At 40.6% G+C, this 26,022-nt stretch overlaps 1 protein-coding gene across 3 annotated transcripts in view; it reads left to right on the top strand.

Annotated features, from left to right (window-relative positions):
* Positions 1-409: 409 nt before the first annotated feature.
* syt16 (synaptotagmin 16) overlaps positions 410-26,022 on the top strand; it is a 141,669-nt gene continuing 116,056 nt past the window's right edge. For 2 of the 3 annotated variants that reach the window (XM_062968585.1, XM_008121418.2), the window contains exon 1: positions 413-685. In XM_062968585.1, the coding sequence (XP_062824655.1) occupies positions 673-685 (13 nt within the window). In that variant the 5' untranslated portion in view covers positions 413-672. Of the gene's footprint in view, positions 686-26,022 lie in introns of all 3 variants that reach the window. The other variant, XM_062968584.1, reaches the window with a different exon arrangement.

Genomic DNA, 26,022 nt, shown 5'->3' with positions numbered 1-26,022 from the left:
TACCTCACAACTTCTGAGGATGCCTGACATGGATGTGGGCGAAAGGTCAGGAGAGAATGCTTCTGGAACATGGCAAGCCATACAGCTCGGAAAACACACAAAAACCCAGCGTGTGTTTGGGTTTGCAGATACAGTACCTCACAACTTCTGAGGATGCCTGACATGGATGTGGGCAAAAGGTCAGGAGAGAATGCTTCTGGAACATGGCAAGCCATACAGCTGGGAAAACACACACACACACACACACAAAACCCATTGTTTATGTGTGTTTGGTGTGAGCCGGCTTTGGACGGAGCACGTGCCTGCTTTTCCATAAGTGCTTTTTGTTGATGCTAAGCGCACGCGCCTGCGCGCCCCCGACCCTCCAAATTTCGACCCCCCCCCCCCCCCCCCGCCTCGAGCGCGCTCCCGAGTGCCGCGTCCTGCGGGCGGGAGCGCGCGCCGACGAAGCTCTTTCTGCTGCTGATGCTTCTGCTTCTGCTTCTCCCGGCGCCACCTTCTCATCTATCTCCAACACCTTCTTCTTCTTCTCCTTTTTCCCTTTGAAAGGAGTGAGAGTGGAGGCTCATTGCAAAGGAAGGAATGGGTTGAAGGAAAAAAGAAAGAAGGAAGGAAGGAAGGAAGGAGAAAACAGGAGGAGGAGAAGGAAGAGTCGGGACCCTTGGAGCCACCATGGCCATTGACAGTGAGTGAGAAGCCTTTCTTTTGGCATGCGTTGCTGCTTCACCTGCAATTGTCTTTCTGCCAAGGTGCTGTGGAGACTCCCAGGCTTTGCCCAGCCCTTGAGCATCCATCCTTCCTTCCTCCATCCCTGCGGCTTTTCTTTGGGCCCAAAAGATCCCTCATTCCTTCCCTCCTCACCTGCTTCTCCTCCTTTCCCAGCCCTTCTCTGCATCCAGCTCTGAAAAACAACCCACTGGGACTCAAGGCTGCATCAAAAGGAGTGGAGTGTCTAGAGATGGAAGGAAATCTTAGAACAGGCATGGGCAAACTTAGGCCCTCCAGGTGTTTTGGACTCCAACTCCCACCATTCCTGACAGCCTCAGGCCCTTTCCTTTCCCCCCTCGGCCGCTTAAGCGGCCGAGGGGGGAAAGGAAGGGGCCTGAGGCTGTCAGGAATGGTGGGAGTTGGAGTCCAAAACACCTGGAAGGGCCCAACTTTGCCCATACCTGCTTTATCTCATCCAGCTTTCTTGCTAATTGGTCTGGAAGGTATATTTTGCTTCAGTGCTTCTCACAGGACAGCCTTTCCAAATGCATCTAAGGCCCTGGTTCCCAATTTGATTTTTAAGGTGGGGGCATTCAAAAAGGAGTTATTAACAGGGAGTTATATATATATATTGCTTTTCGTATGGTTCTAGGGGCCTCATAGTCAGTACAGGTAATCCCCGAGCTATGCACGTGATAGGTTCTGTAGGTTTGCTCTTAAGCTGAATTTGTACATACCCTGTTTCCCCGAAAATAAGACATCCCCAGAAAATAAGACCTCGTAGAGGTTTTGCTGAATTGCTAAATATAAGGCCTCCCCCGAAAGTAAGACCTAGCAACGTTTTTGTTTGGAAGCATGCCCGCCAAACAGAACACCAGAGCATGCAAGATCAGTAAATGGAGGTACCATAAGTGTTGTACATGGAAATATTGGTAGTAACAAGAAATTCTTGATAGGATTCACAGTTTGTCTGGTTATGCTGGTTTGGTATGACAACTACTGTACAGTATATAATAAATGTTCATTTTTTTTTGTTTAACAACAAATGTGAATTCTTCTTCATAGAAAAATAAGACATCCCCTGAAAATAAGACCTAAAGCATCTTTGGGAGCAAAAATTAATATAAGACACTGTCTTATTTTCGGGGAAACACGGTACCAGTTGTATATGGAAATAATGGTAGTAACAAGAAATTCTTGACCGGAGTCACAATTTGTCTGGTTTAGTTATGTTGGTTTGTGGTGACAACTACTGTACAGTATAGAATAAATGTTCATTTTTTTGTTCAACAATAAATGTGAATTCTTCTTCATGGAAAAATAAGACATCACCTGAAAATAAGACCTAGTGCATCTTTGGGAGTAAAAAATAATATAAGACACTGTCTATTTTTGGAGAAACACGGTAAGTATATTTTTAAGTGTAACTGCAGCCAAATATATATGTGTGTGTTTGTATATATCTATATAAACAGTATATACAGTAGAGTCTCACTTATCCAACACTCGCTTATCCAACGTTCTAGATTATCCAACGCATTTTTGTAGTCAATGTTTTCAATATATCGTGGTACTTTGGTGCTAAATTCGTAAATACAGTAATTACAACATAACATTACTGCCTATTGAACTCCTTTTTCTGCCAAATTTGTTGTATAACATGATGTTTTGGTGCTTAATTTGTAAAATCATAACCTAATTTGATGTGTAATAGGCTTTTCTTTAATCCCTCCTTATTATCCAAGATATTCGCTTATCCAACGTTCTGCCAGCCCATTTATGTTGGATAAGTGAGACTCTACTGTATATTGAATAAGGGCACAGACAGAAAAACAAACACCACAGTGTTGCTGTGAGTTTTCCAGGCTTTATGGTCATGTTTATTTATTTATTATTCAAACTTATATGCCACCACTCCCCTAGGGCTCGGGACGGCTTACAAGAACAGGCTAAAATCATCAATTTAAAAACATCTTTAAAATATCTTTAAAAAACATCTTAAAAACATCCTATAAGCACCTTTTAAAACATCAATGTTTTAAAACATCAATGTTCCAGGAGCATTCTCTCCTGACATTTCATCCACATCTATACAGGCATCCTCTGAGGTTGTGAGGTCTGTTGGAAACTAGGCAAGTGGGGTTTATATATCTGTCAAAAGTCCGGGTTAGGAAAAATGACTCTTGCCTGTTTGAGTCTTGTGTGAATGTTGCAATTGCTCACCTTGATTAGCATTTAATGGCCTTGCAGATTCAAAGCCTATCTGCTTCCTTCCTGAGGGAATCCTTTGTTGGGAGGTGTTAGCTGGACCTGATTGTTTCTTGTTTACTGTCCTGATTTTAGAGTTTTTTTTTAAAAAAAATCTGGTTGACGGATTTTATTCATTTTCATGGTGTCCTCCTTTCTGTTGAAATTGTCCACATGCCTGTGGATTTCAGTGGCTTCTCTGTGTAGTCTGACATGGTGGTGGTTAGAGTGGTCCAGCATTTCAATCCTTTGTGGGATGTGATTAGCTGGCCCTGATTGTTTCTTGTCTGGACTTCCCTTGTTTTCTTAATGTTGTTCTTTATTACTGTCCTGATTTTAGATTTTTTAAAAATACTGGTAGCCAGAAGGTAGGTTCTGTAGGTTTGTTCTTAAGATGAATTTGTACATAAGTTGGAACAGGTACATTTTAAGTGTAACTCCAGCCAGCCATCCTGAACAAGAGCACAGACAGCAAAACAAACACCACAGGATGTTACCCCTTTCCTATGCTGTCCAAAACTTACATTAGCTTATATCAGTGATGGCCAACCTATGACACGTGTGTCAACACTGACACACCTAGCGAATTTTGCTGACACGCTGGCGCCTGCAGATTGATTGGATGACTATGTCTTTTGTGGCCAAATTTGGTGTGATTTGGTCCCGTGGGGTTTTGTTGTTTACTCCATGGGAATTATGCATATTACACACACACACACACACACATATATAGATTATTATTATATCATTCTATTATTATTGTATTATTATTGTAGTATATTATCATATTATTACTATTATATTATTCATTATTCATGACTACATTGAAACTAGAATAGAGAGAAATCAGTGTGGAAACCGCAAGAGGTACCATAGATCGTTGTACATGGAAATATGGGTAGTAAATAGTTTTTGATTTATTAAATACAGTTATATATTACAATTATACATTTTTATTATTTAAACTATACATATTGCAAAATTATGGGTTTTTTTTTCTCAAAGTGACACACCACCCAAGTCATGCTAGGTTTTTTTAGTGAATTTTGACACACCAAGCTCAAAAGTTTGCCCATCATTGGCTTATATCAACTACCGTGTTTCCCTGAAAATAAGACATCTCTTGAAAATAAGACCTAGTAGAGGTTTTGGTGAATTGCCAAATATAAGACATCCCCCGAAAGTAAGACCTGGGAAGAGGGAGCCGTTGCCGCCGAGGAAGGCCGCCTTCACCCCACTTGCTCCTTCGGCAGAGGAGGAGGGAGCAAAATAAAACATCTCCTGAATATAAGACCTAGCACATCTTTGGGAGCAAAAATTAATATAAGACACTGCCTTATTTTCGGGGAAACACGGTATGTTATCCTAAGCCACCGTCGTCGTGTTAACCACACCACTGGTTGGGACCCTCACTCTGTGAAGACTGTGTGTTGATCGGCTGTGAACTGATCTCCACATATTGAAAAAAAAACTCACGCACAGGCGTCTTCCAAGAACTTGGAAGGCCATCATATTCAGACAGCGAGGCATCGCCTAAGTATCCAAAGTATCCAGTGGCGCAGTGGGTTAAACCCTTGTGCCATCAAAACTGCTGACTTGAAGATTGGGTTGCTGACCTGAAGGTTGCCGGTTCAAATTCAACCCGGGGAGAGCGTGGATGAGCTCCCTCTGTCAGCTCCTGCTGCATGCAGGGACATGAGAGAAGCCTCCCACAAGAATGGTAAAAATATTTTTTAAAAAACCATTCAGGCATCCCTAGCGCAACGTCCTTGCAGATGGCCAATTCTCTCACACCAAAAGCAACTTGCAGTTTCTCAAGTCACTCCTGACATGAAAAAAACAAACAAACTTTGGATAATATAGGGAGGCGTGAACATCCTTGTGGTGTTTCCTTTGTTGTTTGTGCCCCTTCTTCAGACCATTTCACCTCATTCTCTGTCACTGTGCTAAATGGATTTCGGGGAAAAAATGGTCTGTTGTGGAAACAAGGATTGGCGACAAAGCTTCAGTGGAGACACCTTTTCTCCATGGTAATAATTCTCTCAGGAGTGAATTTCCCTTCCTAGTTGAAGACTTCTCTCACTTACTGTTGTCTTTAGTTCTGTTCTGAACTATTTGTAAGCTGGATGTATGTTATTCGGAGACCAACTGTATATAAATAATATATATTGTGACATACATATTTTAAAAATTAAAACGGCAGTCAGTTGGTGACAGTGGAGAGGGGGAAAAACCGAATCTGCTATCTTGAATTCAATGCAAATTACTCAAATCAATTTGTTCCTTTATTTTTCTCTTTCATGGATGCCATGTTCTTTGGAAGTGTGTTGAGACCAAGTTAACAGCCTTTTAGTCTTCTTCTGGAGTTCATTTTCTGAATAATAAGAATTATATGTCATGGGACAGAGGGGGATTTTAGAGGTGCTTAATGAGGGCAAGGCCAAAAAAGGGTTGGGAAACACTGATATAAGGAGAGATAAGGACATAAAGCACCCTTATCTTTGACCTCAACTTTCGTGCCGCTCCTCACAGTTTGCATCTCTTTTTTTGAAGTGGCTTATAAAAGTTTACCCAATATTAGATCTGGCCCTGGAAAATACTTTGAAGATAATACTGTAACGCTTTGGAGCAGGCCTGGGCAAACTTGGGCCCTCCAGGTGTTTTGGACTTCAACTCCCACAATTCCTAACAGCCGGTAGGCTGTTAGGAATTGTGGGAGTTGAAGTCCAAAACACCTGCAGGGCCCAAGTTTGCCCAGGCCTGCTTTGGAGCAATAACCTCAAGACCTGTCAGATTTCCCCCTCCCCCAAATATAATAACATTTCAGATCTTTTTATTTCAAATAGAAAACAGAAAATAAAGAACAGTAGGCTGTAAAAAAAGAACTACAGATTGACTCTTCCTTATCTGAAATGCTTGAGACCAGAAAATGTGGATAAATTATTTAATTTGATTTGGGTTGGATTTTGGATTTTTTCCCCAGATTTAGAAACACCTGCTTTTGCATCTACATGTATAATTGGAGATGTCGCACAAGTCTAAACACAAATTCATTAATGGTTTGTTTATACCCTGTACGTGTAGAATAAATGCAATTTCTTGCAATATTTGTAATAATTTGTATACAAAACAGAGTTTGTGTACATTGAACTATTAGAAAGCAATAGGGTCACTATCTCAGCCACCCATGTGAACAATTCTGGATTTTGAAGGATTTCAGAATTCTGCGTAAGGGGTGCTTAACCTGTAAAGAAAAAACCAAAAAGCAATACAGTAGAGTCTCACTTATCCAACACTCGCTTATCCAACGTTCTGGATTATCCAACACATTTTTGTAGTCAATGTTTTCAATATATCGTGATATTTTGGTGCTAAATTTGTAAATACAGTAATTACAACATAACATTACTGTGCATTGAACTACGTTTTCTGTCAAATTTGTTGTATAACATGATGTTTTGGTGCTTAATCTGTAAAATCATAATCTATTTTGATGTTTAATAGGCTTTTTCTTAATCTCTCCTTATTATCCAACATATTCGCTTATCCAACGTTCTGCTGGCCCATTTATGTTGGATAAGTGAGACTCTACTGGAGTTGACTTTATTTTTTGGTGTTTTTGAATACTAGCTTAGGTACCTGGTGTTGCACTGATCATTTCAAAAAGTCAATTTTTTATTTTACAAAATGCATAAGGTTGTGGGTGAACTACAATGTACATCATGCCAAATTAACCCCTTGAAACTCCATCAGTATTTAGTTTGTTATGTTGTGCAAGTTTGCTCTAGAATCCAGATACATCATCGGTGGGGATCAGTGTGTTCTCTGGCTGCAGGGTAAACTACAACTCCCACCATGTTGAGTCAGTCCTCTCAAACTCCTACTATAGGTCCAGTTGGTCATGGGGTTCTGTGTGCCAAGTTTGGTCCTGGTCTATTGTAGGTGGGGGTCACAGTGTCTCTGGTTGTGGGTGAACTACAACTCCCAAATGTCAAGGTCTGTTCCCACCAAAGTCCTCCAGTATTCAAATTTGAGCATGAGTGCCAAGTTTGGTCCAGACCCATCATTTGTTGGGTTCACACTGCTCTCTGGATGTAGGTGAACTACAACTCCTGTAAATCAAGGTCAATTCCCCCCCAAACCTGGTCATGGGGGTTCTGTGCGCCAAATTTGGTCCAGGTCCATTGTCAGTGGGGGTCACAGTGCTGTGTCTTGATGCAGGTTGAGTTACAACTTCCAACATGTTGAGTCAGTCCCTCCAGTATGTTCAGTTGCTGATCAGTTCCTCTGTTTGCTGTGTGCCATAGGAAAGAGTAAGAAAGGGTTATGGGAGAGGCAATGGGCGGGATCATGCAAATTCCATACCAATGGAGAGAGTAAGAAACACTCGGATGTCTATGGTGGAGGAAAAACAGAAAATCTAGGATGAAATTGTCCCTGTATGAAAGCCTTCACTTGGGTGCTGATGGTAGTATGGTGGTGGTAGTATGGTGCTTGTGGAGGACATTGGCAGGGCTTTGGTACATGTTCACGGTGCTCACTATAACTGGCAATGTCATGGGAGGCAGGGCCATTGGTGTCTCCTGAGTGGTGGGAGTTATAGCTTTTTGTGGCGGCAGGAGTTGCCTGGGTAAGTGGGCACCCCAGGTACATACATACATATAGTAGATATTTTCATTTTTATTACGTATATAGATTTCTAATAAATCAAATTTCACTGAACTATCAGAACCCAAAATTATCTCCTTCCTTCCTTCGCAAAGAAGCCAAAAAAGCCATCCAGTCCAACCCCCCCCCCTTTTTTTTACCATGCAGGAATACACAATCAAAACTCTCCCAACAGATAGTCATCCAGACCCTTTTTTAAAATCTCCAAAGATTTTTAAAATCTCCACCATATTCCCAGGCAGCATATTTCACTATCAAATAGCTCGTATTGACAAAGTTATTCCTAATGATTTGGTTGAATCTATTTTCCTGTAATTTGAATGCATTGCTTCATGATCTAGTCTCAGGAATGGCAGAAAACAAGCTTGTATCCATTCAAATACTTAAAACATGTTTACTTTTAACCTTTTCTCAAACCAAATAATGTATCCATTTCAATTACAGTAGAGTCTCACTTATCCAACATTCTGGATTATCCAACGCATTTTTGTAGTCAATGTTTTCAATACATCGTGATATTTTAGTGCTAAATTCGTAAATACAGTAATTACTACATAGTAGGCTTGCTCAAATAATTCGATTTCCCCGTTACCCGTTATTAATTCGTTATTTTCGTTTGTTTTGAAGCAATATACGGCCTTGATTGTCCACACGTCTGGATATCGCGGTTTCGAATCGCGAGAGGCCGTTTTTTCTTATTTCGTCGTTTTTTTCGTTAGGAAAAAAAAGCTTTTGCAAATCACCCAAACTCCCACCATTCAGGCCCTTTCCTTTTGCCCCTCAGCAAAAGGGGCGTCACGGGCTCAGCCAATGGGAGGGGGCGAGGGGGAAGGAGGCCGAGGAGGAGGAGGAAGATGGAGGGGGGAAATGGCCGCCGCTGCCTCGCCTCAGCTCAGGCCTGGTGTCTCTCTGTGAGGCGGGAAGGCGGCGGATGGAGCCGGGAATGGAGAGACCGAGAGAGACAGAGAGGGGCCCGGCGGTGAGGTTTTGACGTCTGTGCGAAGCTAGGCAAGTGGGGTTTATCTGTGGAAGGTCCAGGGTGGGAGAAAGAACTCTTGTCTGTGGGAGGCAAGTGTGAATGTTGCAATTGGTCACCTTGATTAGCATTTAATAGCCTTGCAGCTTCAAAGCCTGGCTGCTTCCTACCTGGGGGAATCCTTTGTTGGGAGGTATTAGCTGGCCCTGATTGTTTCCTGTCTGGAATTCCCATTTTCTGGGTGTTGTTCTTTTACTGTCCTGATTTTAGCTTTTCTGTAGCTAAAAATGCATATAAAATTGATTCTATAGGGAGGATAAATGATTGGATTTCAACTCCTACAGCTTGGCTTTCTCTGCCAATAATGGTACCCATCTTGGATATTGTAAGGGATTTTTTATTATTATTATTATTATTATTATTATTATTATTATTATTAGACCTTGCTCCCAGGAAGGTGCCTTCGCTGTGGCTCCCAACTTATCTATTTATCTACCTTTCCACATATTCTCCACATCGTGTGTATGTGTATGTATATTATATATACATGAGCCCCGATGGCGAAGTGTGTTAAAGCACTGAGCTGCTGAACTTGCAGACCGAAAGGTCCCAGGTTCAAATCCCGGGAGCAGAGTGAGTGCCCGCTGTTAGCTCCAGCTTCTGCCAACCTAGCAGCTTGAAAACATGCCAATGTGAGTAGATCAATAGGCACCGCTCTGGCGGGAAGGTAATGGCACTCCATGTAGTCATGCCGGCCACATGACCTTGGAGGTGTCTATGGACAACACTGGCTCTTGGGCTTAGAAATGGAGATGAGCACCAACCCCCAGAGTCAGACATGACTGAACTTAATGTCAAGGGATACCTTTACCTTTACCTGTATACACACACACACATATGCAGGGACTATATATATATATATACACAGTATATATCACACACACACCAATTTAACAAAGTTTCAGCCACAAAAACAAAGTTTCTGAAGTAGAACAATGACTTTCACAGTAAAGACAACCCAATTTAACAGGAAATAAGACTTTCAAACCAGGAACAGATTTCTGCAATTATTAAAAAATGGTTTATTATAAAAGCTATGAAAATTCGCCAAAAATCAGAGGATAAGGGAAACGTTCCAAATTTTGGTGAGCTATCAGTGTTAAATGTGTTCTACCACTGTACCAAGTTTGAAGAAGATCACTCAAAAAATGAGGGTGGGAGAGTCCTGTAAAGTCCTCTCCCTCTGTGCTGTTTTTGGGAATTGCGCATGCGCGTCCGCCATTAACGAATTAATTTTGAAGATAACGAATTTTCGTTAATTTCGAATTTTTTGGGGGCAAAATTCGGAAATACCTTCAGAAACGAAACGCTGCCCCCCTGTAGTTTTGAAACGAGTTTAGAATCAAATTTTTCGTGGATCGATCAAGCCTACTACATAGCATTACTGCATATTGAACTACTTTTTCTGTCAAATTTGTTGTATATCATGATGTTTTGGTGCTTAATTTGTAAAATCATAACCTAATTCGACGTTTAATAGGCTTTTCCTTAATCTCTCCTTATTATCCAACATATTTGCTTATCCAATGTTCTGCCGGCCCGTTTATGTTGGATAAGTGAGACTCTACTGTAATTGCAACAGCCATTCCTTTCTAGTAGGTAAGATTGAATTCTTCCATCTTTATGCATATGGCAGTCTTAGAGTTGTGATCACTTTTGTTTTCCGTGTATGCTTATAACCCTTGAGAATCTGTGTCCCATTGGCCTGAGCTTTAGGGAATACATCTCAGCTGAGGCTTCTTTAGCACTGAATATATTTAAAAAATCCTTAAATTTGCAAAGATTTTTTTTAAAAAAAAAAACACAGCCTAACAGAACTATAATACAGAAATCTTGATCACTTCCTTAGAGTTGACTTGCACTCTTGCTAACTCAGGCTATGAAAAGAAATGTGATGATTCGGTATTTAATCAAAGTCAAGAAGGCACTCCTTCAATAAGATGAAACTTTAATGATGTTTTAATAATTATGTTTGTTAAGCTATTGGCAGTTCTAAGAATGTAATAAAAGTCTTCTGTTTGTAGCTATATTTTTCATTTACCCCGTAATAATAACAATATTTGTCAATTGCATGGTTTAAAATGATACAATATAATAGTATTAAAATGCATATATTAAACTACACATAATAAAGACCAACACTAATACTAATAAAATGCAGGTTAAAATTCACAGTTTAAAATTGTGGGCTGTTGAAATGTCCTCTGCCTATGGTTAAACATAGGACTAAGATTTTATTTTTAAAGCCTTTTGTGATTGAACAAGTCAAGACCTGATAGAGATATTCAAGTACATCACGGCTAAGTTTTCTTAATATTTTCTAATGTTGGTTTGTATCCTGCCCGGCTTCCTTCTTGGTCTCAGTCCTTTGCATTGCATAAGAATAATCCATGGTATTATCATATAATTTATTTATTATTTTATTTATTTGCAATATTTATATACCACCCTTCTCAACCCTGAAGGGGACTCAGGGCAGTTCACAGTTTTGGCAACAATTCAATGACCTCAATAAAAAACAGTATAAAACATCAAAGTAGACCCTCCTTTAATAAAACATTAAACACATCACATAAAATAACATCATGTATCACACAAAGACATAGCCATTGTCCCTAAACAGTCCTGGGTCATTGCACTTTCAACTTTCACTTTAACTTTAAATATTACTATGATGTTCCACAGCCATATCTTTAGCTGTCTCCTAAAGGTCAGGAGGGAGGGGGCCGACCTGATCTCACTTGGGAGGGAGATCCACAGCCGTGGGGCCACCACCGAGAAGGCCCTGTCCCTTGTCTCCACTAGCCACACCTGTGAGGCCAGAGGGGCCGAGAGCAGGACCTCTCCGGAAGATCTTAATCTACAAACTGGTTCATAGAGTGAAATATGTTCGGACAGGTAAGTCGGACTGGAGCTCTTTAAGGTTTTATAGGCATTTATAGGCATGATTCAAAAAGCCAGAATTTTGAATCATGCTCGGTAGCTAATAGGCAGCCAGTAGAGTCTTCAAAGGCAGCCCCACGTGGAACACATTGCAGTAGTCTAAACGGGATGTAACAAGAGCATGGACTACCGTGGCCAAGTCTGACTTCCCAAGATATGGGCGCAGTTGACACACAAGTCTTCGTTGTGCAAATGCCTCCCTGGTCACAATCAACACCTGGGTTTTCAAGCTGAGTGATGAGTCCAGGAGGACTCCCAAACTCTGAACCTGTGCCTTCGGGGGATAACCCCATCCAGCACAGGCTGTAACCCTATACCCTGTTCAGCCTTGCGACTGACCACGAGGACCTCTGTTGCAGCCCAGGCAGCAAGAGCACTGAAAACCAACACAGAGACCAATATTCTTTTAATATTTTTATTAAAGCAAATAATTCCAAAATAAATTGGTGGAAAAGTTGAGCAAGTGATAGCCCTTTAAGAAAAAGTATAAGATAGTCCAGAAATGTCCAGGAATATGTCCAGTATTAACATCCAAAGTCCGGAAACTGAAACACACTCCAAAACTGATGGCAGCTTTGGAGTGGGAAATTAAATCAGCAAGCGAGGCAGACGAGCAAGGTCCAAATATTCGAGAATAGATCTTAGTAGCAAAGCAGGAACTTGATATTGTGGAAACAAATCTTGGTTTGCGAAAAAACAGGAAAGTAAACCTAAATCCGGGTCTACTCGTGAGTCGCAGCGACTGCTAACTGCTAGGGTCGAGGAGCTGGAAACTGGAGACGATGAACCTTCTTAGTAGTAAGCAACGTTGACACCGCAAGGGAAACTACTGGGAGCGAAACTTTTATTGAAGTGCAGAGTCTCCCCCCCCAAAAGGGGGGGGGGAACCTTCCTCCCCAAAGTTCCCAAATGAAAGGCTTCTAGAGAGAGTCTCCACGCTGAGCCAAGCGGGCACTTCTCCTCCATGCTTGTTTCTCAGATCTCTGCTTGTTTAGATACTCTCTCCGGTTGAAGGACGCAGACTCCGGCGAGCTAGAGACATCTGGCAAGGGAGTAGAGTTATCCACAACACTTTCCCTTTCAATTAGAGCTGGCTGTGTATCATCAACAAGTGGCAGCTGCAAATTCATCGGGTCTTGCTGACTCGGAGAAATATCAACATATTCCTCATCCTGGTCAAAGGCGAACCCAGGGTCAGGTACAGGGGCCAAAGGTAGCTGGGATATAACATCTGTCTTGGCTGGATACTGCAAGGAAGGCGAGGGGGAAAGGATCTGGATTGTGAGGAAGGTAAGGAAAAAAGGCTTTTAGTGGCAAGGGAGGTGGAGGTAGGAGGAGGAGGAAAGAGGAGGGAAAGCTTGGCGAAGGAAGGTGGAGGAGGGATGCCACCATGAGGGAAATAATAAAGAGAGAGAGAAGGAAAAAAAGGCAATGCACGGTCTGGAAGGTGGTAGCAGAGCAAGTAGGCAGGCAATGGTCAAGTTGGACCAAAGTGGGGACAGAGGAGAGAAGAGGAGGAGGAAATCACAGAGCCCCTCGGTAGGCTTCATAGAGAGCTCACGCTGCTCTTAGGAATGTTAATTATTTTCGTTAAATGTTAAAAAGTCCTCCTTCTTGTGATCCCTTTTTTGTTATCGCCTCCATACAGTCATTTCTTCAGTGAAAGTATTTATTTGTCACTGCTTTAAAAATGTTTGTTTTGATTCATTGCTTGGCTTATTTGTTTTTAGTTGCTCCATAATGGTATACCGAGTGTCTAGCTGCATTCCATTTAGATTTGTGCAGTGAGTCACTTTGAGCCATGGCTGAGACAAGGATGGGATAATTTACTTGTTGACTAATAATTATATGTAACAAAAAGATAAGCACACAAATTAAAAGTACTTACTGACATCGGTTTGAAAAAACTCACATTTTATGAAAACGTCGCAACAGCAACTTGAAAAATATAGCTTTTCAACCAGTTTTAAGGACCAAACTACTAAGTAAGTAGTAGAATAGGTTCTAGTGAAAAATATATTTTCCCCATATATAAACATTTAGCAAAACTTTAGTAGGAAATAAATGGGATTGTGGTTATGGGCGACTTATGGTGTGCAATTAACTTTTTTTTTTATTTGACAAAGTCCACAAAGAACAAAGCAAAGAGGTGTGTGTGTGTCTGTGCTGAGCATCATTGTGAACTACAGGAAAAGCACATCAGTGAGAAAGTGACCAAGGAAAGGAGCTTGTTGCAATGGCAGAGGGAAAAGGGATGGAGAGTTTGGTTAGTATCTTTGTTTCTTTCCAAACTCCTCTTCCCTCCCATATGTGTAGTCAAACTGGTAGTAAACAATGACATTACAAATTAGGATTAAACAAATACATTGCATTCAAATGTAACTGAAATGCACAGTTGATGCAAACTGAGGCCCAGATGTCCAATCTTTGGTGATTTTCATGTCAGTGCTACAATTACTCCATTCTGGTTTTTATTTCAGACTGAATAGGAGCTCTCCAAAGTGCTGAACCAAGCCAGGAGGTGTTTTGTGGTGTTCTTATGTATTTTAAACTGTTTAAATAGTTTTAATTATTCGTTTTTAGATAGTTCCAATTAATTATATTTTAATGTTTGTAGTGTTTAGGTTTGCACTGTACTGTATTATTTTTACTGCTGTTCACTGCTTTCAGTCTCTTGAAGAGAAATGTGATATATAAATATATGATGATGATGATGATGATGATGATAATGCAGTCTAGTGCAGCAAACTACCTCCCATTGATGCAAACCCTACTCCAACCCATAGTTTCAGTTATTCCAAGCTAATTTGTCTTAGAGTGCAAGCATTTTCCTAAAATTATCCATGGTTTAGCACTAGGTATGGACCAAGACCTGGTCTCAATGTTTTTTTTTTTAATTATCAAATAAATGAAACTCAGTATAGCATTTAATTTTTTTTCATGCATACCTCTAAATTCAGTTCCATTCCTAAACATTTTCCAGAACTTTATCTGTTCCAAGACATGCAGGGTTTTTTCTTCAACAAAGGATTTGTTTTCCTGCAACACAATGGCGGTGCAAAATGTGGGAAATATCAACACTGTTTTTGTGTTCTATTTTGACTCAGGCAGCGGTTGCTTAGTTACAATAATTGTTCTGTTGGATGAATTAATGTGTAACACACTGGAGACTGGAGGGTCAGAACATTGCACAGATGAGGCACCTTCTGCTTATTAGGATTGCAACTCATGTTCTTAACCTTGTTCCATCTTTATATGGCAGTATGTGCACTTGCATACTGTCGTTGGTGGAGTATATATATTTGTAATATAACATAATATTTCACACATCATGAGCCCAATTTGCAGTGCTGCCTGGACATGGCCATCTTTGACTTTTTCTACCCTTACTTTACACTGTAAAGGAAGGAGAATGACTGAGCAGTCTGCATGCATAGCTGGAAAAGGGTCAAACCCATACATTTGTATGCTTTCAAGATCCAGTATTCACATTTAACTTTTGGACACTCTTTCAGAGTTTCTGTGTTTGCAGGTGAAAGAAGGCAAAATGAAATGCAACAAACAGAAGTCATGATTATCCTATAAGTGGATAAGTCTAGAAATTGTAGTCAAAAATTCAACCCAAAATGCTGGGTTAGTTTGAGTACTAAGCCTTAGCTCACTGCTTATTAAACTGTGGATCCCAACCCCAAAGAGTGGAGAAGTAGACCCAAAAGGAATTGATTAACTCAGTGGTGTCAAATTTGTGGCCCTCCAGGTATTTCGAGTGTCAACTCCCAGAATGTCTGACCATTGGACAAGTTTTCTAGGGCTGCTGAGATTTGGAGTCTGAAACATCTGTCTGGATTAACTCCTCCTTGAGTAAACAGAGGCAAGAGAAGACCTCCTGGTTCTGTCTGAACTTCCTTCACCACTCCAAGGTGAATGATAGATGGACAGAGTTACTCATCCTCTATGTCAATTTCCTCTTTCATGTACACTGAACTTCGAGAGTTGTATATGGATTTCACGGGGAGCAGTTTCTTACTATCTATGTGATACTCCAGGACAGGAACCTATCTGGATGCAGATGATCACAGATACTAACTTAGCAGGGTGGGCAATCCACTTCTAGTTGTGTAGAATATAAAGCAGCTGATCCTGTAATTTGTTCATGACATGATAGGTCTCCTTCACAAAGAGAATCTGTTACGGGTTTGTGGAAAAACAAACTGTGTGCAGTCCTGTCCAGACTTATCCAGCCCTTTTATGCATCCACAATGAGCAAAAGAAAACAATCCAAGAAGATGGAAAAATCAAAATTTACTCTTAAGTAGCAGAGTCAAGGAGAAAATTAAACAAGCAGCTTCAAAAACACAAAACCTCCAGCTTCAAAATAACTCAGTCCATCTGAAGCAACAAAACTCACATAAAGTTCTTTGCATTAAATTCATGCATCTTCTTTGGAGATTTCTTCAATGTATTTCTTCAAATACATGCATATACAGCAATAGAGTCTCACTGTCAAAGCCTCTCTAATCAAGCAGGGCAGCACATATTTGTTGATTTTTTGATGGGAAACTAATCTATTCTGATGGGTAGAGAAGAACCTCAAGGTTCAAGGTATGTGAAGGGAAAATTTACACTTTGCTAGATTCTCCAGGCAAATCTATGCCTTCCCAAGTTCCCATAGAGTTATGTTTGAGGACCTAGTAATCTCTAAGTACTTCTTGGTCCTCCAAGGACCATCTATACTACCATCTAATGTAGTTTGAAGTGCATTATATGCTCAGTGTAGACTCATATAATGCAGATTGATCTCCATTGAAGTGGATTATATGCGTCTCCACTGCCAAATAATCCAGTTCAATCAGTATTATCATGACAGTGTACATAAGACCCAACACAACTGTATGGTATTCTGCAATTGGAAGTAAGCTAATTTCATGGTGTTAGGTTGTATTCACAGTTTTATGTAACTGTGCCCTCATTGGAAGCATATGCCCTGCAGCTACATGGTTTTGCTATAATATAGTGAGCAATTAACTGTACTTCATCACTTATGGTGCTTTTGCATCCTCTAGTTATGGTTGCACTGCAAAGTCAAAACGTAGTCCTGAAATTCTCCAGGGTATCGTGTACGTGCGTGTAGCAGTTAAAAAGGATATACTGTAAATACATGCTGGCTCAGATGAAGAAAGAGAAATGCCAAGTGCTTCTGCCCATGCAGGGTTTCTATTCATTCGTCTTTGCTCGGCATTATTTTGAAACTAAATCTTGTTGACTCTACTTCGGGCTCTTACAGAGCAGATCCCTAAGGAAGGATGAATCCACATATGGCAGATCTCCAAATGACACTTGGTTTGTGCAGAGCTTTTATCAAATCCATGGGGAAATTAGGCACCGATTTGAATTACTGAACGGTTCTACAATTTCTCCCCCTTTTCTTGAAAATGGGGAGCAAAGCATAGTTATGTTAAATACTTGTTTTTTGCATTGCTGTCCAATAGACAGCCAGCATAGTGCACTGGTTTGGGTGTTGGGCCAGGGGTTTGTGTTGTGACTGCGCCTTCGGGGATTATGGTTGATGGGGATGGAATTCGAAGAGGAAGAAAAAACCCTCGTGATGAGGGTTCACTGGAGGAGTTGCGCAGGAAGCGACTTAGAGAGCTATATGGGGGATCTTCTGAGGAAGATTCAGATGGGGAGATGGATGCTGAGGAACAGGTGGTGGCTGGGGAAGCGGGCACTGAATGGGCACAGCCACCGGAGATGTCTGGGGATTTGGGGTCTATGGATACTTCTGAACCTGGGGTTTCTGCAGGAGCTGATCCCAATTGGGATGCTTGGAGAAGGGAGGATGGTTCTTTAAGTGTTCATGGGGCTAAGTGTGGGCAGGATGATTGGGACTCCGACGAATTGCTAGGTACTCCAGATCCACGAGCTCTAGCTGTGTGGAGCTCAGACTCTGAGTAGATTTGGGACACCTGGTGTTTGGGTGTGAGTGTTTGGTCACCCAGGAGGAAGGGGAATAAAATGGGAATGTTTGGCCACTGCACTTTGCGTGTGGCAAGGTGTTGCTGAGGCGCCGTTGGGATCTCTGTGTTTCCATGAAGACTGGACTTGGACTATGATTTGAATCTGCTGTTATCACCTAGCTTGGCTCTCGCTGTGTCTTATCGTGGACCTGTTTTGGATGACTGCACTCTCTTCAGACCTTAGAATCATAGAATCATAGAATCATAGAATAGTAGAGTTGGAAGAGACCACATGGGCCATCCAGTCCAACCCCCTGCTAAGAAGCAGGAAATCGCATTCAAAGCACCCCCGACAGATGGCCATCCAGCCTCTGCTTAAAAGCCTCCAAAGAAGGAGCCTCCACCACGGCCCCGGGGAGAGAGTTCCACTGTCGAACAGCTCTCACAGTGAACAGCTCTCACAGTTGTCCAGGAACACCTGGCCTCTCTAAACGAATTCAAGTCCCCAGGGCCAGATCAGCTACACCCAAGAGTACTGAAGGAACTAGCGGAAGTTATTTCAGAACCACTGGCAATTATCTTCGAGAGTTCTTGGAGAACGGGAGAAGTCCCAGCAGATTGGAGGAGGGCGAATGTGGTCCCTATCTTCAAGAAGGGAAAAAAGAACGACCCAAACAATTACCGTCCGGTCAGCCTCACATCAATACCAGGCAAAATTCTGGAAAAGATCATTAAGGAAGTGGTCTGCGAACACTTAGAAACAAATGCGGTCATTGCTAATAGTCAACACGGATTTACCAAAAACAAGTCATGCCAGACTAATCTGATCTCTTTTTTCGATAGAGTTACGAGTTGGGTCGATACAGGGAATGCTGTGGATGTAGCGTACCTGGATTTCAGTAAGGCCTTCGACAAAGTCCCCCACGACCTTCTGGCAAACAAACTAGTAAAATGTGGACTAGACAAAACTACGGTTAGGTGGATCTGTAATTGGCTAAGCGAACGAACCCAAAGGGTGCTCACCAATGCGTCGTCTTCATCATGGAAAGAAGTGACAAGTGGAGTGCCGCAGGGCTCCGTCCTGGGCCCGGTTCTGTTCAACATCTTTATTAACGACTTAGACGAAGGGTTAGAAGGCACGATCATCAAGTTTGCAGACGACACAAAACTGGGAGGGATAGCTAACACTCCAGAAGACAGGAGCAGAATTCAAAACGATCTTGACAGACTAGAGAGATGGGCCAAAACTAACAAAATGAAGTTCAACAGGGATAAATGCAAGATACTTCACTTCGGCAGAAAAAATGGAAATCAAAGATACAGAATGGGGGACGCCTGGCTTGACAGCAGTGTGTGCGAAAAAGACCTTGGAGTCCTCGTGGACAACAAGTTAAACATGAGCCAACAATGTGATGCGGCTGCTAAAAAAGCCAATGGGATTCTGGCCTGCATCAATAGGGGAATAGCGTCTAGATCCAGGGAAGTTATGCTCCCCCTCTATTCTGCCTTGGTCAGACCACACCTGGAATACTGTGTCCAATTCTGGGCACCACAGTTGAAGGGAGATGTTGACAAACTGGAAAGCGTCCAGAGGAGGGCGACTAAAATGATTAAGGGTCTGGAGAACAAGCCCTATGAGGAGCGGCTTAAAGAGCTGGGCATGTTTAGCCTGCAGAAGAGAAGGCTGAGAGGAGACATGATAGCCATGTACAAATATGTGAAGGGAAGTCATAGGGAAGAGGGAGCAAGCTTGTTTTCTGCTGCCCTGCAGACTAGGACACGGAACAATGGCTTCAAACTACAGGAAAGGAGATTCCACCTGAACATCAGGAAGAACTTCCTCACTGTGAGGGCTGTTCGACAGTGGAACTCTCTCCCCGGGGCCGTGGTGGAGGCTCCTTCCTTGGAGGCTTTTAAGCAGAGGCTGGATGGCCATCTGTCGGGGGTGCTTTGAATGCGATTTCCTGCTTCTTAGCAGGGGGTTGGACTAGATGGCCCATGTGGTCTCTTCCAACTCTACTATTCTATGATTCTATGATTCTATGAGGAAGTTCTTCCTGATGTTCCGGTGGAATCTCCTTTCCTGTAGTTTGAAGCCATTGTTCCGTGTCCTAGTCTGCAGGGCAGCAGAAAACAAGCTTGCTCCCTCCTCCCTATGACTTCCCTTCACGTATTTGTACATGGCTATCATGTCTCCTCTCAGCCTTCTCTTCTGCAGGCTAAACATGCCCAGCTCTTTAAGCCGCTCCTCATAGGGTTCTCCAGACCCTTAATCATTTTAGTCGCCCTCCTCTGGACGCTTTCCAGCTTGTTAAATTGGATTGGAATTTAACCTTGCTACTGCCTTCGCCCTGTGATTGATGACTACTATCGGCTTTTGACTCCTGGCTTGCTTATTGGACCCCGCTGTTATTTCCTGACCTGACCTTGGAATCCCGGACGACGTCTTTTCACCATCCTTTTGGAGCCTTCGGCTTTATCCACATTGTGGAAGCAGTCTACTGCATTCTTAGTTTGTTTGTTTGTTTCCTGACCAATTTGGTGTTTTCTTTTGGGAACTGTTCCTTTGAAAACTACAGAGCCGGCTGGCAGGGCTTGGACTCAGAAAGTGCAGTTTGCACTAAGTTTGTTTAGCTTTGTTTTTACCTGCTTGTGTTGCTGAATTATATTTTTGTTTGAACTGCTCTTGAAGCACTGATAGTGAAGTGTTTCAAGGTTTTTTCTGTGTTAACATTACCTTTTGGCTTATCTGCTGAATAAACTCTATTTTTGTTCGCTAATTGCCGTCTGACTCTTGACAGTTTGATTCTCACTTGGCCATGGAAAACCCATTTGGTGACTTTGGTTGAGTCACATAATAATAATAATAATAATAATAATAATAATAATAATAATAATAATAATAATAATATGCTTTATTTATATTTTGCCCTTCTTCCCATGGAGACTCAGAAGGCCGGGCTGTTGCACAGCTGGTTAATAGCCAGCGGCAAGAGATCACTGCTGACTGAAAGGTCATGAGTTCGAAGCTCATGTCTGATTGAGCACCCGACCATTTAATAGCTTAGCTTACTGTCCACCTAAGCAATTCGAAAACAGCTGCAGTTGTGAGTAGAGAAAATTAGGAACCGCTTAATATCACAGAGGTTAATTTAATTTATGAGACCATAAAACTGCCGGAGAGCAAAGAGCAAGGAGGAAATACTCTGAACAAAAAGGTGTCATAGTGGATGAAGCGACAGCTCCCCCTGTGGCCGGAATCAAACATAACCCCCTGAAGCGGGAGGTTGGAAAATGTTGAATTTCCTCTACTGTCTGTCTGTGTGTGTTGTATGTCTAATAATGGCATTGAATGTTTGCCATGTATATGTGCATTATGATCTTCCCTGAGTCCCCTTCAGGATGGAAAGGGTGGAATATAAATACTGTAAATAAGTACTGTATATACTCGAGTATAAGCCTAGTTTTTCAGCCCTTTTTTTTTAAGACTGAAAAAGCCCCCCTCGGCTTATACTCGGGTGAGGGTCCTGGTTGGCTTGTATTTGGGTCAGCTTATACTCTAGAATATATGGTACATTTATTATTTTTCTCTATTATTATTGATATTATTACATTTATTATTTTTCTCTATTATTGTTGCTACTATTACATTTATTTTACTCCATTTTATTATTATTATTAATACATTTATTATTTCACTCTGATATTATTATTACATTTACTTTTTTACTCTACTTATTATTACATGTATTATTTTACTCTATTTATTATTATTATTATTACATGTATTATTTTACTCTATTATTATTAAAAGGATACATAAGCACATTTACATTGAAGAAGATGAGAATAATGATTTAATCAAGGCTGGACACTCTTATCTTAAATTTAACCTACTGATGCCTCAATTAATGTAATTTTATTGGTATCTATTTTTATTTCTGAAATTTACCACCCTCGGCTTATACTGGAGTCAATGTTTTCCCAGGTTTTTTTGTGGTAAAATTGGGTGCCTCGGCTTATATTCGGGTCGACTTATACTTGAGTATATACGGTAAATAAGTAAATACATAAATGCATCATTTACATACATAAGCCAACATTCAATGCCTTTACAATAATATACAATGAGACAGACAAACACAAACAAAGGCAGAGGTTTCTCCTTTCATTACCGGCTTCTTGGAGGCGGTGCTTAACTCTGGCTCTAGGGAGGTGCTTTTTTCTCCATTTTCAAGTTGAGGAACCTATATTGTTACCTTCTGGTTGTGTGCCCGGCAAGATTGCTTGGAGCATCTCTTTTGCTTTTTCCCACTGAAACAGTACCTATTTATCTACTCACATTTGCCTATTTTCGAACTGCTAGGTTGCCATCATACTTTCAGCCCCAGAAAACTCTGTATCAGGTACACCTTAGAGCTGCCATAAGCCAGAAGCAACTTGAAGGCTGACAACAATAAGCCGTCTCAATTCCAACTTCCTTCCTATTCCAACTAAGGCTGGATCTATACTGCCATATAATCCAGATTATCTGCTTTGACCTGGATTATATGAGTCTACACTGCCATATAATCCAGTTCAAAGCAGATCATCTGGATTTTATATGGCAGTGTAGATGAGGCCTAAGTAAGTCCCATCGATTTCTAACAGGACGGTATAATTTAGTTGTTTATCAAGTTTTCTAGCAACAAATCATTAAACAAGTGAACATTTATAGCCACAAATCATTAAACAGAAATCATTAAGACATACTGCAAAAATCATGCATCAAGCGAAACATTTAAATGTTGAACCTTTCCCTTACATTTCTTCCTCCTCCTCTTCAACAACGGATCAATTGATGGTAGAGTTGGAATGTCCTTTAAAGTGCTTGATTTTTGTTTCCTTGCGATTCCTATGAATTTAGTATTTCTGCAGTTTTTAAACTCTTCCCTGGTTGTAGGTTCTGCCTTGCTTTGGCTTCAGGGTCACCCTCTGACTTTTCCCTTCAATTCCCCCATCTTTTGGAAGAGAGATTCTGGGAATTCTAACCTTGAAAACAATTCTTTTATTCTCTTCTTGATAATAGAGAAGGTGTATTATTTGCAAAAACTCTCGAGTTTCATTCCTTGCAATTACTCATAATGTATACAGTAGAGCAGGGGTCCCCAAACTAAGGCCCGGGGGCCGGATGCGGCCCTCCAAGGTCATTTACCTGGCCCCCGCCCTCAGTTTTAGACTTAGGTTCAGGTTTGCCCAAAGTCTGAAATGACTTGAAGGCACACAACAAAAAAAATCCTACTTAACTTGACTATCTCATTGGCCAGAAGCAGGCCCACGCTTCCCATTGAAATCCTGAAAGATTTACAGTATGTTGGTTAAAACTGTTTTTATTTTTAAATATTGTATTGTTCTTTCATTTACTAATATTGTGCTATGGTAATAATATAATATATTGTGTATACATATAATATTGATAATAACTTATTTATTTATTTATTTATTTATTTATTTATTACAGTATTTCCACCCCTGCCCTTGTCACCCAATAGGGGACTCAGGGTGGCTAATAATAATACAATATAATATAATAATATGATAATATAAGTTATATATTATATATTAAATGTAATATTACTAATAATATTATGGTATAGTGGTATAGTACAATATATTAATATATAATGCTAATATTATACTATGCTAATAATATAATATATTGTATGTACATACAACTTGTAAGCCGCTCTGAGTCCCCTTCGGGGTGAGAGAGGATGGGGTATAAATGTAGCAAATAAATAAATAAATTGTTGTTGGGGGGGGGGCGTTTATACTACAAATAAGATATGTGAAGTGTGCATAGGAATTTGTTCATTTTTTTTTTTCAAATGATAATTTGGCTCCTCAACATTCTGAGGAACCATGATCCGGCCCTCCACTTAAAAAGTTTGAGGACCCCTGCAGTAGAGTCTCGCTTATCCAATGTAAACGGGCCGGCAGAACGTTGGATAAGTGAATATGTTGGATAATAAGGAGAGATTAAGAAAAAGCCTATTGAACATCAAATTAGGTTATGATTTTACACATTAAGCACCAAAACATTATGTTATACAACAAATTTGACAGAAAAGGTAGTCAAATTACACAGTACACAGTAATGCTATGTAGTAATGACTATATTTACGAATTTAGCACCAAAATATCATGATGTATTGAAAACATTGACTATAAAAATGCGTTGGATAATCCAGAACATTGGATAAGTGAGTGTTGGATAAGTGAGACTCTACTGTACTATGTTTTCTAAAATATGAACATGATATTTCAATGATATATGAGTAATTACATGGGAGAGAGGGCATTTTGCACCCAAAGGTCCCACCTCCACTTTCCAGGTGCACTCAGCATCATTACCAGCTCCCATTTGGTTTAATTTTATGTCATATTTGACCTTTTTTAATGTTATGGAGCTTGGAGATTCTGGAAACAGGCGACAAAAACTGCAATGCTTACGTGTGGTTTTAGGCACCTCAGAACTGTTTTAGTGTGAAAAACTGCTCCAAAGTGCCCTAAATATTTCCAGATTCTTGCTATGAAATATAGCGTACAGAATCTTATATTTGTTGGGTGTCTCCCATCCAAGTACTGACCAAGGCTGACCCTCCTTATTTTCCAGGATTAGACAGTATCTGTTGACTTTAGGGTATTTAGACCAGCACAGTACAATACAGGATACTAAATATAGCTACTGCATATTTTTAACTTCTCCATCATTTCCATTCCCCTAACTTCATGGGAAAAAGATACTGTACAATGCATTGTTTACGTTTTTCAATAGTTTTATGTTTCTGATCTGAAAATGAAAATTCATTCTCCCTCTGATTACCTGTACTAAATAGGTGTACTGCAAGTTGTATTCCTTCCAGGGATGGATAAATGTGTTAATCTTGGTTGTATTACCAATGCATTTATATGCATACTTATGACAAATTAATATTTCTGAGGGTGGCTTTGCCTTCTATGCATGATAACGTGTGGTGATATTCAAGACAGTGAGCAGCCATGCCTGGTTGTTCCCTTTCCAGTTACCGTACCTCATTCGCTTTTCTAATTGCAGTTTTCTGATTGTGTAGTAATCAAGCTTTTTGTCAAAGGGGAGGGAAGTTTGGTCTTTGAAACTGTCTTCTGTTGTAATGTCTAGTAGTTTGATGCATGCCTTCTGAATGGCAGAGCAGAAGCTGAATTGACGGATTTGTATCACGAGCTTTCATTAAGGCTTGTTCGTGGTTCTATGTCTGTCGTGACCTGGTGTGCAAATGAGTTAATCCTTATGTCATATACACTAAGGCAGGGGTCCCCAAACTAAGGCCCGGGGGCCGGATGCGGCCCATCGAAGCTATTTATCCGGCCCCCACGGCACAAGGGCAGAAGGGGGTTGGACTAAATGAACCAAGGGGTCTCTTCTTCTCTTGCAACCATTATTATTATTATTATTATTATTATTATTATTATTATTATTATTATTATTATATTGTGTGACACAGCAAACAATATAGATATGCTGGATTTCGTATCACAAAATCACATTATTGTTATTATTATTATTATTAACATTGGGACTGGGTGGCCATCTGTCAGGGGTGCTTTGCTTGTGCTTTTGGTGCACAAAGGCAGAAGGGGGTTGGACTCAATGGCCCAAAGGGTCTCTTCCAACCCTCTCTTTTATTATTATTATTGTTATTATTATTATTATTAATAATAATAATAATAATAATAATAATAATTGCTTGGTGGCCAACTATAGTCCGGCCCTCCAATGGTCCGAAGGATCATGAACCGGCCCCCTGTTTAAAAAGTTTGGGGACCCCTGCACTAAGGGCTCATCTGTACTGCTATATTAAATACAGTTTGAAATAAAAATAACTCTATCTTTTATTTGCTTATAAGCTTTTTCCAATTCGTGTCACAAATTCAGTACTTTATTCTAGGTACTGAATGTGCCTGGTCACGGAATCTGTGTTAACTTGCTTGTAAATAAGAATGTTTGATTGAACTTGAAAGATATTGCTTTGTAAGATGTAATCCCTTGCCAAGAAAACACGATGCACTACTAATATGTTTTTCCTCTTCATAAGATTTGATCAGGAGTATCGTGCCCTTTTCAATCTTCCTAAAAAGTGGGTTGCTGTGAGTCTTCTGGGCTGTATGACCATGTTCCAGAAGCTTTCCTAAAAAGCCGTTCTCTCTCCCTCCTTTCTTAACCTTTATCTTCTTGCTCTGCTTGTATATCCTCTTGTCTGCTATTTCTTTGCATTGTTTTGAAAGTACTTTTACCTATACAGTTCAGTCCCTGTATCAATGGGACTAGTATCTACAATTTCATTTATCCACCTCCAACAAAGTATATCCCTTTAGACATTTTAGGTCCTCCAGTGCAACTCCAGATTAGTATTTGGCCAGAAGTCCTTCATTTCAATAGTTTTC

Source organism: Anolis carolinensis, chromosome 1 (assembly GCF_035594765.1).
Source record: "Anolis carolinensis isolate JA03-04 chromosome 1, rAnoCar3.1.pri, whole genome shotgun sequence".
NCBI classification, from domain to species: Eukaryota; Metazoa; Chordata; class Lepidosauria; order Squamata; family Dactyloidae; genus Anolis; species Anolis carolinensis.
The sequence above is the reverse complement of the archived record's forward strand: the minus strand, read 5'-3'. Positions and strand labels throughout refer to the sequence as shown.